Source organism: Macrosteles quadrilineatus, unplaced genomic scaffold, assembly GCF_028750875.1.
Source record: "Macrosteles quadrilineatus isolate MER2022 unplaced genomic scaffold, UCM_ALF_1.0 Scaffold_4__1_contigs__length_99947679, whole genome shotgun sequence".
NCBI lineage: Eukaryota > Metazoa > Arthropoda > Insecta > Hemiptera > Cicadellidae > Macrosteles > Macrosteles quadrilineatus.
Genome location: NW_026542597.1, coordinates 58,477,707 through 58,492,763, shown reverse-complemented (window position 1 = coordinate 58,492,763; position 15,057 = coordinate 58,477,707). Strand labels below are relative to the sequence as shown.

At 35.2% G+C, this 15,057-nt stretch overlaps 2 protein-coding genes across 2 annotated transcripts; one reads left to right on the top strand and one right to left on the bottom strand.

Moving 5' to 3' along the window:
• The first annotated feature begins 552 nt into the window (after positions 1-552).
• On the top strand, positions 553-11,850 carry LOC128992738 (protein takeout-like). The gene is made up of 6 exons (XM_054416468.1): positions 553-619; positions 3,171-3,260; positions 7,106-7,253; positions 9,237-9,370; positions 10,561-10,710; positions 11,645-11,850. The coding sequence occupies exons 1-6, from the start codon at positions 553-555 to the stop codon at positions 11,797-11,799; spliced, it is 744 nt and encodes a 247-aa protein (XP_054272443.1). The 3' UTR covers positions 11,800-11,850.
• Positions 11,851-13,019: 1,169 nt separating this feature from the next.
• On the bottom strand, positions 13,020-14,433 carry LOC128992025 (TRPL translocation defect protein 14-like). The gene has a single exon (XM_054415369.1). It carries the CDS (start codon positions 14,418-14,420, stop codon positions 13,191-13,193), a length of 1,230 nt encoding a protein of 409 aa, XP_054271344.1. The 5' UTR covers positions 14,421-14,433; the 3' UTR covers positions 13,020-13,190.
• Positions 14,434-15,057: the final 624 nt, after the last annotated feature.

The following is a 15,057-nucleotide window of genomic DNA, read 5'->3' as shown; positions in this document are numbered from 1 at the left end:
TTTATATTTTTATTCCATATAACTGGCAAAGTTTTAAACATGGGAATGGAACATATGGCTGAATGGTGTAATGTTATTAAGGTGAACTTACTTTAGCCTGATCATACACCAGTAAGCCAAATGTTCTATCTTTCATACAATTGTGTATTTCAACTTTAGAACTTTAATATCACAAGGCCTTTATTCGCAATCAATGTAAAACATTTTAAATAATTGTTCGCTGAAATTTAAATTCTTTATTGATTTATCCGTCCTTCAAACCTATATCAAAACACACATACTATCTTACATCACGTTCAAAACAATCATTAATTAATTCAGTAAACATTACATACTGATAATTCAAATCGTTTGCGTGCCAACTATCTACAGAACCATTCCTAGAGCCTGCTATTATCTATAGGTCGTATATCATAGTTTCAAGGTGGTGTAGGGCTTATTTTGGCGGTGGAGCCCCATAGGTACATCCCGGGGCCTTGGCAGGGGGGCCGGGGGGCAGGTATATAGCAGGGGGGCCTCGCCTCGACGCAGTCTATGTTGGCCAGTGTAACAATGATGGTCCTAGGATTGAGCCTTGTGGTATCCCTACTGGTGGCGGTAGCCTCACCTACCCACCTACGTGAGTTATATTGTTTTATTAAATCAATTAATTTAAATATTTTTTAGGCTTTTTGTTCCTTTTTTAAATAATTCAAAAAATTAATTTTTATGAAAATAAGTTTTGTACAAGTTTAACGTATCTAAAAATATTTTGCATGTATTTTTTTAAGCAGCGCGAATGGTAAATTTTTTCAAAGTTTTTTCTATGTATTTCCATGTAATTAGCGTTTTCTAATGTTATGCGTTAGAATTTTTTTTTATTATCTGCACAATCCTACTTTGTTAATGTTATTATCTGTTATTTTTGTCACGTTGTTATCTTGTTATAAATTTTTGTTGCAATGCTTCTTTGTTTCATGGTCATTATGTAACTTATCTTAATATTTTTTTTGTTATATTTTCATTCTGCTCATGTGCTTATAACACATATTTTTTGTGAATGGTGTATCCGTTGATATGAATAAATAAATAAAATAAAATAATTAGAGTTTGGCCAAACTTCTATGCTGATACAAGCTAACTGATATGTTATAATCACAACAGATCTTTAACGTTGAAACCAGCTAAATCTAACTGTTCGGTGTCCTAATCGTAGATCATTTTGATAGTAAATATTTTAACATTACATTTATGACCAAGATATGTAGTTAACACGAAAACAATTTTTTGGCAAATAAGATTAAAATAACAACCACTGTATTCAAATATTAACGCGTCTCAAATGTTAGCAAGCCCGAGTAAAAGTTTTGAGGATGTTTAGGTTGTGATATCCTGTGTAGCTTCCTTGGTAATCTACATTCGAAAAATAATTTTAAGATTAAAGAATAACTAAACACTCTCATGTTTAGTTTAGCTGTTACAGTACAGTACTCTTTTAATTGTGTCCAGTGGTTACCATGATAGGTTGCATGGTATAAAATAAACGTGCCGCCTCAACAGTCTAAGTAAGAGCTGTTTTAAAATCTGGAAAGCCAACTTAACCGTTTCATTTTATAATCTAACAAGTTGGCCTTGTTTTCCTAAAATTAAAACCGGTTTAGATTTTTGTCCTTTTTTCATTTCGCTTTTTAAAGCATAATAATTATAAGTAGCCTAAACCTATAGCAATAGAATTAGAAGTTATTTAAAATCAGAATTTTGTTACAAAATCAAATAACTCAAATTTGGTGAAATCAAAATAAGAAAATGTGTATTGTTGTTAACAATCTATCCATACCTACAATTATACAATTAAGGTGGTGTTAGCTTTCATGACTAAAATACAAAGGCCAAAATTAACCACAAAATTGGTTTACATATCTAGGAATGTCTTACCTTACTAGGTTCCTCTTGGGCTATGCCCTTTGGATGTCCAAAGTTTTGAGGTGAAATATTCAAAAGTAAATATTATTGGTCTCCATGAAAAGATGAGCAAATTTACCATTGCGTTTCCAATGTAAACAATCAGAACTGCAAAATGCTAATTTCACAATATCAGACAGCTGATCCAAGCCAATTAAATATAATATTTTACACAACCATGGTAGCTTTATTTATTCCAAAACTTTGGCATAGATTATGTATTCTAAAACCTTGTCATAGATTATTTATCTTAAAATTAAATCATTGATTATGGAAATAACAAAATTCTATAGCCGTTGCTGTACAACCCAGGCTCTGCTTTCTATTTAAGTGTCTAGTTTATGAAAATAATGTTACCGATGTATTTTCAAGTAAACAGTAGAACAATTACACTGTAGGTTAGGCCTATATTTTGTACAAATTTGGTGGCTTTTTGTTTATAAATTAGAACTAAATTGGATTAGAATGAGTGTTTGGATTAGAATTAGGATGTTACCCTGCGTGCTCCTTATCAGTGACGCCTAGTAAGAAATAATAATTTAGGTTCTGACTCTTGTTTATAGCAAAGCATTATCATTGTATTTTTCCAATCTTAAGAGTCTTCCTTAGTGGAAGCCATGTTGGATTTCTTCCCCATAAGAACAATGTTAAACATTACATCATTTGTGGACACGTAACGGCGTTATTTGTTAAGATATAGCTTTGAAATTTATAATTTGTATTTTTAACATAATAGACTCGTGACTGAGGTTTTTGAATTTCAAAAATCCATTTTCATTTCCTTTCAATAATTAGCTTAATTTTAAGCTAATTAATAATCAATTATTCATTATAAAAAAAAAAATTGTGAAATAAAAAACGTCAATCTCTAGAGGACCGCAATTCCTTAAATTTAACTCCTTATCCTTAATTATATGACAATTTGCTGATGAGATATTTGGACCCAAAGTTAACATTGTTCTTATGGGGAAGAAATCCAACATGGCTTCCACTAAGGAAGACTCTTAACAATATTCATATTCTTATTGCAAAAACTGACTGATTCTTGGTGTATACTGTATGACTAAAATAGATTATGAAATAAATACAACTATTTCAACCAACTTGATTACCATTTAAACCAAAGATGCATCAGTGTAACAGGTACTGAATTCCAAGACTTGTTGGCTTAAAATTATTTGTTCCAAATGCCACAGCTGATTGTTTTAATAGATTATGTTTTGTTCCAGCTGACATTCCGAAGTGCAAGATGTCAGACCCAATGTTGCCGATGTGCTTCATGTTGGCGACGGACATCCTAAGGCCATACCTAGCCAAGGGTAAGTGTATACCATACCATTGTTGTAACAAGTAGCCTACTGTGCATCGAGCACATAATATAAATGTGAATATGAATATTATGTGCTCGATTAGGCCTCGACCACTGGACATTTTGATTCAAAGCGAGTGAAATATGTCTTTATTAGTGAGTAGGGGTTTCCGTGCAATGCAATGACGTATGAGCCTACAATATCTTTTTAATAACTTCTTTACAATTGTTACAAAATTCGGTATTGTTAACAATGATTTGAGAAACAATCTATAGTAAGTTCAGCATTAGTTATTGTAACAAACCTTTTATATAATTCTAAATCTGTTCAATCTGAATTGGGTCAATCACGCAACAGTGTAAAGAAATTATAGAAAAATGTAAACATGGCTGAGACATTTTATACTCTTTAATCTGTGGTTTAACACAGCAACTTTTACCCGGTCTCTACCGGCTTCCCTCTTGGGGGGGCGTCTTTAATCGGGAATAAGATGTACACTTTTCAATTCATCCATTAACAATTGCAAAACGTTAAGTTTCACAGAGATTGAATATGTAGTTTTATAACGAGTGCATGCAAGTCGTGAAGACTTTTAACATGGATGTAAAAGATAGTGTTTAGAACGTAAAATGCATACGACATTTTTGACAATTAATGGGGATGAGACTTTTGGCTTTTAGATATTTTGTATAAATGTAAAAAAGTTAGTTAAAGAATCATAATCGTCCCTTTATAAAGTCACGTGGTCATTAGAGTTATTCTACCAAGAAAAAACTCGAATAACTTAATTTTAGATAGGCAAATTTTATTAGATTGGAAAGAACAAATGTTATGCCATATAATATCACACACATCTCGGCGTAGTTGACCCCAGGGATAAATAAAGGGTAAGAGTAGAATGGATTAAGTAGCCTGCTGTAATTTTAATATTGACTAGGATAAACTGTTTCTCTAGCCATAATGTATTTAAATTCCATTGGTGAAGGACAGTTGGGTCCAGTTTTGATACATACTACCGGCTTTTCTTCGGATCAAACCGGTGACAATCTAATTACTAAAACAGAAACTAAAATTTTCAAGGTTTTAAAGAAGACGCAGATTCCATTATTCTAATAAAATCAAAGACATTTATGCTCCAAAAACTCACTTTGATGGTCAATAATTACTAGTTTAGTGTAGGTATCAAGCTACTTAAGTTTATAACTAATTATGTAGAACTGGTATAGCTAAAAAGATGTACCGTGATCTAGTATATCCATAGGCCTACAGAAGAAAATCCATGTACAGTATTTAGAACTACTGCATCAAAACAGGTTAATGCGTACACTTTTTTAGATGTACCTTTTAATTCATAAATGACAAGGGTGACCTTGACCTAAAATTAATTATTACGTCATCACGTAAACTTCAAATATACAGAGATAAACCATGAATCAAATTTTTTGCCATTTAAAAAAATGGAACTTACAGTGGGTTGTTGAGAGAGTTCTGCTTTAAAGTACAATTTCGTTCTTATACATAACATTTCTGTCTGTACGTCTGTCTGTGCGGCTACCACGACTAAAATACTATAAACCAATTAAGCTCAAAGATGGTCCACATATCTAGGAATGTCGTAGGCCTATTCAGTATTCACTTCCCTGAGTTCCTCTCGGGCTACGCCTCTTGGATGTCTAAAAGTTGAGGTGAAGTTTTCAAAAGTAAATATTAATTGGTCTCCATGAAAGCTTGAGAAAATTCACAATCTTCGTTTGCCTTTGCGTTGAAATTTTAATGTAAACAATCAGAACTGCTAAATGCTTATTTCACAATTCTAGACAGCTGATCCAAACAAATAAAATATTTGACACAACTATACTATTATTATATGGGGTAGGTTTATTTATTCTTAAAATTTGACATAGATTACATAAATGAAGAAATATTCTATAACCGTAAGTTATGGAAATTATGCTATTGATATATTTTAATGTAAAAAGTAGGACTATTACAATGTAGGTCATACTTTTTTGTATAAATTTGGTGGCTTTTTGTTTATAAACTCGAACTACTCAACAAGTGTTTGGAATAATACTTTAATACTTTTCGATGAAATGGCGACCATACAAAGTAAGTATTTTAAGCCAGGTATGAATGGAGATGAGTGTAGGATGAGTGGCGCGATCTTGTAGTCTTGTTAGTGACTAAGGCCGACATATTCCTTAGACACAGCTGTCAATTAATAGCCCATATACAGCTAATGGCAATAATAATAATAGACAATATAGTATATCTTGCCGTTGCGAAAAACGGGTACAGCAGCTAGTTAGTATTATTAAATGGATCCTTGTAGAATGGCCAAAGTCTTCGGTTTTTCCAGGAAAAGTAGATTTCCTTCACTTATCACGATGTGGTCACAATGGTCATCTCTAGTCACGTGCTTTGCCGTTCTGAGGTCACGTACTCCTCTTGACATTAACAGTCAAGTAGAAGGAAATGTTAATAGTTAATGAGGGTGGAACAGGTTAGCCAGCGGTTAGCTTGTTACATTTTGGTTTGGCAATTTTAACGCATTCTTATTTTTCTATAAATAGTATTTTTGTGGGGTACAATGGGGCGTCGATTTTATTTTGTTAAAGCTTTGGGAATCCCCTAGCACTGCTAGTGAAGGGAAACGGAGAACTGGCCACCTCTGGCCCTAATCCGCTTATAGAAGTTAGGTTAGGTTAGGTTAGGTTAGATTATATAAATATGACCCCTGAATTTACGACCAGTAGCCAGGACCCCTACACTCGCTAGAGAAGAAGTTGACAAAGATTGAGACTTCTAATACCGTCTCAAATTTGCTTTTATAAGATAAAGTCAATGTTTTGCATCATGGGGAGTAAATTAATGCCAGAACGTCAGAAGTAATAGCAACCGTATCCTATGAGGTACGGAAAGAAAATTGACGACACTTGAAAAAGTTTTCATATACTTGAGTGTGATGTACTCAGCTTCTAAATGGAAAAATGAAAAAGATAAAGTTACTGATATTATTTGTTTGGTTTAATAAAATTCTTTCCATATAGTGTACTATTAGTTTTGTTATGCTTATGATGTTGTTATCTATTTATTTGATTTAATTAACTCATTGTGTACTATCCGACCTCACTATAAACAAAGTAGCGTGACGTGTAGGGAAAGTATTCACTAGACTGTAACTTGTGGTAAGATAGCTTACTCAGTTACATCCTTCTAGTTTATGATAATTGAATGATAACAAAATGTTCAGAGTCTTTAAATTGCTGGAATTTACTACTAGAATTAAATTTCCGCTCTTTGGCTAGCGAGCTGGTGCAGTGATTAGTGCGCGGGACTTCAGTCCCTGAGGTCCCGGGTTCAAATCCCACCAATTCACCAATGGATTTTATTTAGTGATAATGCCGTAACCCCTAGCCTAGGTGTAGCCTGAAGTAACGTGAAAAAAATCCCGGGCTCGTGCCTAGCGTCCTAGGACAAAAAAAAACAAATAAATAGACGAAGGGGTCTTTTTGCAAGGCAAACTAGTATTAAAAATTTTTTTTTGAGAGGTTTCAATTTTTAGACAAGTCTCTAGTATATTAAAGATTCCTTACTTGTTTCTAACGATTGGTTGGTTTAGAGTCTAACCATTTTGGCCGCCCTAGTAGTTTTAAACTTTCAGCATTCAACCGTTCAATACATGGCTGAAATGTTGTCTAGTACGATCGAAGAGATTAACAGACTCGATTTACCCTTTTCATAAAATCAAAAAAATATTTCTCAGTGCGTGCTTGGGAATTGGCGGACCTTTTCAGGTCCTTCAAAATTGAATGTATTGTCCAGTTGATGAGCGTTGCTACTTCTACTTGCAGGTATCCCAGAACACAACATCCCTCCCATCGAGCCGCTGGTCATCCCCATGGTGATGTTGCAGCAGGGAACATCCGCCGTCAACTACCACGCCAACCTCAAGAACATCATGGTCTTCGGCCTCGCCAACTACCAGTTCAAGAATGTCGTGTGAGTAGCCTACCAATAATGTGTATTAACAAGTAGGAGCTGAGAAACGTATTTACATCGCTGGGCGGGTTTTATATGTTCAACAAGTTACCACTATGTATAAAATCTTACAATGTTACAATATTTGTTTCATTTTGTCAATATTTGTCATGTGATGAAATCACAATCATATTTCCTAAAGTATGAAGGTTTTCTGTTTAGAGTGCTTGGGTCTCAAAAATTGAAACCAACCCATGAAATAAGGACCATTTTATTACTACCATTGCAGTTGATAATTAGTACATTTCTCTCGTATGAGTACTTAACGTTTTACATCTATATTCAGTGGTATATGACTTATTAATTACTTATTAGGTTTCTCTATACATCAACTTTTGATCCGACATGATTAGTATGATTACAGTGGATTTCAAGAAAGTAAATGGAACGTGTTAATTTTAATTTTTGAACATTTGCAGCTGGGTGATCTTGGCTGTAACCCAGATGAATAACTTTCAATTTTTGCTTAGCATAGATTTTTCTGCAAATAATACTGGTTTATTGGAATTTATTAGACTTTTAACAAGTTACACCGACGACAGATATTTAAAATTACAAATGGCTAAAACAGTTAGCAAACAGTTGGTTTACATATTTTTTTAATTATTTTAAGACTATATCTTCCGACCACGGATACAAAATGTAAAAATATAACTGATGCATTTATAGCGCAAGAAAAGGAAATAATATTGCTTTTCTGGTTTGTGATAAGAGGTTACATATACATAGAAATATTTTGTTTAAATGAAACTACCAAATACATTGTAACCACCCCCACTTATCCTCCAACTAAGATATTTCAACCAAGTGTTAAAAATTGACGTTTTGCTAAGCTAGCTTTTTTGATATTGGATGCCTCAGTCGTGTACTAATTTCCAAAAGTTTTAAAAATTATACTGGTCCTAAATTTCTCATTTAGCTGAAAGTATGTTTACAAACTGGGTATGTAAAAATATCGCTTAAGTGAAGTAGTGATTTAGTTATTACTTTGTCCGTTTACTTACATTGTGACATCTTCATTCTCCAACCCACAACTGGTGAGTCAGTTCTGTGTGGGAAGCCACCAATAACTGTCAATACATAGCTCATTGTTGTAACTTGTCAATGGTTAAGTTGTATATTCTATTGTCCTTACTTGCGGATACATTTGTTATTCACTACTCAAGACAATACAACAGGGATATAGAAATAGTAGGTATTTATGGAAAAAGTCATCAAGATTCTTCTATCCAAGGATAACTAGAGACGACAGTTTCCTTCCACCAACACACATATAGAAACTCTTGAGAATAGTAAAGCATTTGCTCATATTTATAATAAAAGAACGGTATTCATACAAAATGTGTGAAGATTTTCGTTTCGAAACTTTATAATTCTGTTGCTTTAGATAAATTAACTATCATGAAACCTAACCTTCAAATAACTTGCCACCATCATTGAGCCCTTTTTTGGTTGTTTGTTAATTTCGATGTTATCAATGCCATTTTGTATGAAAGTAATTGAAGAACCTTTAAGGGAAAACGGTTCTAACCCCTGTAATTCTTGAGGAAATCCTAGGATGAATCCGTCTTTTTGATAACTCCTAATAAACTTTCAAAAAACCCAGCCATTTTATGACTGATAGGTCTGGGATATGGAGATAAAATTTTGGTTTTTAAAGTTTGTTGCAAAACGTAATGACGTTTAAAGAGAAACTAGTTCTTTTCCTAGAAACTTACAAAATATCATGTTTGTAAAAAGCATAAATTATTTAAATTCAATTGAGATGTGTGTACTTATAATTATGGCAAACACTTTTACCTTTTTCTGTTAGAAATTTAGTTTTGTTTACACCAACGTTGAACAAATCATATCTTAATTTATTCTCCAGATTCAAGATCAATTTAAAATTGTTTTGGATATCGATAGATTTATTTATCTTCATTTAATATTGTTGTTTCACAGCCTGAATGCAAATAAGTTGATGGCAGCCGCCAGGATAGAGATCCCCAACATCATGCTTCTGTCTGACTACACCATCAAGGGAAGAGCGCTGGTCGTACCCATACAAGGCAACGGGATCTTCCGGGCCAACCTAAGTGAGTAACAGAGTAACCACTGGTAACCACCAGGACAGATTTACTACTAAACATCATCATTATTAAATTATTTGACGTTAAAACGCCATCTGATTGTGATAATTTCATCTAAGTGGATGCATTAATCAGGGCATGATTTAACATAATTTATACTAAAACTGTATCCATAAAATCTGTTATGCTTATTTTAGGTAAATTCATATTCAAGGACATATATGTACTATGCACATGTATGGAGTTAAGAGCGAGAAGACCTTTCGAGAGTTTGCTTAAACAAGTAAAGTTGATCAATTACCAAATTACTTCGATAAGGGTAAACGGAGGGGAATTGGGTGTGGTAATGCTGTAGAAAACCTCAAACCTTTTCTCTCGACCTCTATTAGTCAAGCTTGGGCCAAACAGAATTACAATTTGAAATCATATTGTTAGATCAAGTAACCGAGGATGTAATTCTATAGACTATCGTTGTAATACGAAGTGATAATTACTCATACCTGACATTCGCAACTGTGTGAGATTGAGAATATTAGAATGGCGTGTCTGAGCTCGTGGGAACGTCTTGTCCTGTAATCAACGATGTGCAATCGTTATCAGCTGTCACGTGGTCAAGGTTGAAGACAAGTCACGTCAGGTCAGAGTGTCACTAGCGAACAGTTAGCCGTTGAGCATGCACACAGTTTATATTTAGAGGTAAAATTTTAAAGAAAGTGTGGATGAGATTCCTTTACTCCTTACACGGAATATTTGTAGGTCATCGAATCTTGGTCTGAGTTCAGAGAATTATTATGAAAAAGGATATAAGAAGTTTATGGCACCTAAGAGCAAAATTGCAGATATATATATACTAGTGTGCAAATTTCATCGAATTGTGTTTTTGACATCTGGGAACATCAAAACGAAAAAGTATATTGGTCTCAGATTTAAGTCTTTCCCTTCCAACAGCACACACGGCAACAGCTTCTTCTCTATAGGTGAAAAGCGCTAAAATTAAAATTATTGCTGCATGGTCGAGTTACCATCGTAAATCCTACTGTACACTTTATTGTGTATAATTCTAATATTTCAGTCCAAAGAACATTTTCTTTTTATAGGAACTAACGAAATGTAATAGTTGCTATTGTTGATTTTCATCACACACATCTAACTTTTCAGTTACTGTACACAGATGATGATGTTCTATTGTGTTGCAGCCAATGTTCAAGCTGATGTAATGATTGCTGCCAACCTCAAGAAGCGCAAGGGTGAGGACTACCTCCACATCAAGATGGTCAAGAGCAGACTGAACGTCGGCAAAGCTACGGCTAACTTCGAGAACCTTTTCAACGGTGACAAGACCCTCAGTAAGTCTATACACACAGTGTTACATAAATACATAGCCTGCTGTGCAGAACCTGACTTTTCAAACCAAAATATGACGATAAAGTCAAAAAAACCATTGGTACTTTGGTATTATACCGACTACACCTAATTATAACCTAACATAAGGGTGGACTATGTTTTAGGTTAGGTTATGTTCGGAAGATTTTGTGGTTAAAACTAATTAAAATCTTGTGAGGAAGTCGATTAATCGGTGTGGTCGGTATAATACCAAAGTACCAAACCTTTTTTATGTTCCGGCTTAGCTGTAATCCGCCAAATTGCAATCGAGTATAATTTACTCAAATTCCCCTGGTGATATCTTGGTCAAACTTTTTAGAAGCTTTAAGATATTTGTTTATGAAGTTTCCAAACATATTTAATACCAAACACAATACTTTTTAAAATAGTAGCCATCTTGAATCTTCAAAGTCAAATTATATAACAAAAGAACCACAAAATCAAAACCATACAAAATCTAATTTAAAGCACTTTAAGATTCAAATCTAATGACATTTTGACAGTTAAAAATTTATGATAAATATACAATTGTTCGAATAAAATCATTCTATTGATTTTGTTAATAAATAAAAACCGTTTTGAGTGTTTTTAAAAGATCGAATTAAAAAAAAAAAATTCATTTCAAATAGAAAAAAAAATTTGAAAAGGAACCATAGTATAAAATTTTAATCGTTCCGAAATCTCAACGCAAGACTTTGCACAGGGCATGTGATTTTATTTACTTCCTATTTATAGACCAATACTTTCTTCAAACATATTTAACCAAATACGCTTCAATAAATGAAAATATTTGCAAAACTTTCCCTTCCAATGCGCTATAACTATTAAATTAAGCAACTTTATTTTGTATGTTTTTTCTTGATTTACACTGTCTAATTTCACACTTTATGATTCCAGGCAAAGCAACAAACGACTTTGTCAATGAAAATGCCCACGACCTTATTGACGAAATCAAGCCGGCGGTGGAAGCAGTGGTCTCTATGCTTGTGGAAGACATCGGAAACAAAGTTCTTAAAACAACACCGTTCAACTCGCTCTTCATACCTGAATAACTTCCTCGGCACCAACTTAATTTATTACTTATTTATTGCAAATGACTGTGATCTTTCTGTTAGTGTAATATAAATTATTTTCCTACTTGCGTTTTACATATACCCCTGTTCCTAATGTGTTGCAATGGGGGTGGAGCTGGTTTAGTGTGAGTGCAGAGCTTCGGTGCCCGAAGTCCCGGGTTCAAGGATTTGTATCTATGTGATAATGCCGCAACCACAACCCTCTAGGACTAGTCTGAAGTAATGTGTAAAACAGTTCCGAGCTAGAACTAGCTCCATAGGATGTGAAGGTGTTCTTCCTTTATATATGTGTATACATGTGACAAAAATGTGTTTACGATGGGTACTTTTTGTTGCATTTTGCACATTCGTGTATGTAGATTTGAAGCGAAGTAATTTATTTTTCTCCACACTAGGATATTTTGTAGTATCACACAAACACTTATTAGAGGCTGAAATCTACGAATTGGTGTCCAGGTCCGAAATGTCAGCTGTCATTGTCATTTAGGGGCCGAACAGGTTTTTACGGCCCTAGGGCCGAAAATCACCTGTTCCCTTATTTACTTTAACATACCAAACACCTCTGGACACATGGCAACTTCCTAAAGTTTCATGGTGGTCGGATGAATGGTTTGGCATTACATACAGGGCAAACAAACATACATGCAGACATACTTTGTATTTTATATACAAGGTGATGAAAAGTCTTAACACACCCAAAACCAAGTTAAATGGCATAAGATAAAATTTTGCTACTTCAACATCATTGTATGATGACTTTTCTAGCTTTTAGCAGGAAACCAGAATTATTTTATCCCCTCCCCCTTTTAAAGTAGATATGGGGCAACTCAAAATTTTCAAACGTAAAGAATCATGTCGTGACCCATCATTTTAAAATTCTCGTTAAAATAAAATGTTTAGTGCGATTGAAATGTTTTGCGACCATCCTGGACATAATGGCAGTATAAACGCTTTTAAAAGTGATTACATTTCGTATCTGCAACAGATAGTGTTAGATTTTTGTTCCATATCCATATTTTTAATCATGTATTTACTGGTTGTTCTTAAAAAAATTTTATATATCACACCAAACGTTGTCTTTTAAAAAGACCTTTTAAAATGAGGGGTCACAACATGTTTCTCATGTTTCTTTAAGATTATTTTATGTATTTTCCCAGTGGCAAGAACTAGAATATTTAACTAACATCTTTTCTTTTATTAAGTAGATAAGGTTCAGTCACAGCTCTAAGTACCAGGTTAGAGTCCTCCATTGACTGTTGACTCTGAGGATTTTACATTTACATGACTTGCTAAAGGAGCACTGCTCTCATTGTTGTTTATCTTGATTTTCTCCTTTTCATCACCTGGTTAACAGTTGTTCACTTCTAACGTCAGTTCTTACACACGTCCCTGTGGATACCTTGGAAACCTCTGCAGAACTTGGTGGTGGTGTCCCAGTCTTCGCGGAGTGAGAGGTTAAACATGGAGTATGCTGGGTTGCCAGTCACCTCCTCTACAAGAGACAGGAACTTGGGCAGACACTTCTCCAACGCTCCGTTGTCTAGTGCAGAGTATGTCTCTAGCAGGATCAGACCCTTACACCTAGGATGGCAAGGTTCTCTGTAGATGTCTAATTGGAAATACTGGTTGTTATCAAGAAAACAGCGGCGTCGCTTGAAGATGGTGAAGTGGGAGTCGTCCCTCTGCGCCAACATGTTGATGTAGTCTCGGTGTGTGAGCTGCGTCTTGACCTCAACTACTTGGCCTCGCAGCTTGGGCTTGCGTATGGTGTGGATGTAGGACCAGTGGCCTGCCAACCCAGTACTGTCTTTCTGACCACGTTTCCGGAGTCGCACCTGCATGTTGGGGGTTGACGTCTGAAGGTAATTGTGGACTACGTCGAAGTCTTGGAACGGTGGGAATATAGAGTCGTCTGGCAGCGGACCTCGGACAAGGAACTTGCGTTTGCGAGAGTTGGTCGTGAGGCGGTCTCCAGTGTCAATGCCTAGCTTCTGGCAAACGCTTGCGATCATCCTGCAGATCTTGGTCTCAAAGTCTGTGGAGTTGTCAATGACATCGAAGTACGGATGACCGACCCAAGCAGCCGCAGCATTGTAGTCCAGCTCCCGAGCCAGGACCACTCCTTCACTTCGACACGCGTGGTCCTCAGTGCTGTAGAAGTCCTCTGCTCCGTTGGCAGCGGACACTAGATGTACAATCTGGTCGTACCGGTTGTCTCTGAGCTCTACAGAGTTCCAACCATTGGCTGACATCATACGCTCCCACTTGTCTCGAGAAATGAATGCAGATGCGTCCATGGCCCCTCGGTCACATATTATAAGACAATCTCTGTTGCAGCTCTCTCCCAGCTCAAAGAATGTGTTCTCTATCTGTAACATTGTCTTGAGGAGGTTCTCTTGAAACTTGTAACCTTCTTCCTCTGACAGGTCTGAGAATTTTATTCCACCACTGAGCAGCACTGTGGCAGTCTCCGGCACTCGAAACACTTTCCATCCTAAGTTCTCAAAGAACGTGCACAACCTTGATTGGCCAGTTGTTTTTCCACCGCAAGGACCTCCGGTCAGAACAACCTTATAAAGCCTCTTCTGTTTGCTTTCCATTGTTCTTACTGCTACCAATTAACCCCACTGTTGTTGGTAGTAAATTAGTGTTATGGACTCGGATTCCGGATTGTCATTGTCACTGTCAGTCACACTCAAGCAGCTGGTGACGAATGAAAGATCGAAAGATGTTTAAACAAAACAAAAACATACATTGTACTTGAAAAAAAATATTAGTGTAAACCAATTATTTTGGGAAGTTTAAATCAGAAACAGAGTATTTTACGATTAACGTTTTGTTGTGTTGTCTGTTGTTATTTATTGCAGATGCTAATAACTGACGTAAGCTACGATAGTCAAATGAAGAACCACGACCATAAAAGTCGTTAACTAACTTAAATAACATGATTCTGAAAGCTGTGAAATTATAATTATATATATTCATAGACGCCAAACTGTTTACTCCATGAATGAAAGAGCTTAGAGTAAAGGTCGGTGGGTCGTTCTCTCTATCTTAAGTAGACAACAAAATTGTTGGTTGTAAAACGTAAACAAATAAAAAGAAGAAGAAAGTAGCTCCTAATGTTATTCTTATGGGACAAATTTAAAAATGTTTTTTAAGGGTTTTATAATTACTACTGATCGGAATCGTCTAGAATCTTGAGGTCTTCCCACTGGTGTCATAATTATTTGTGCA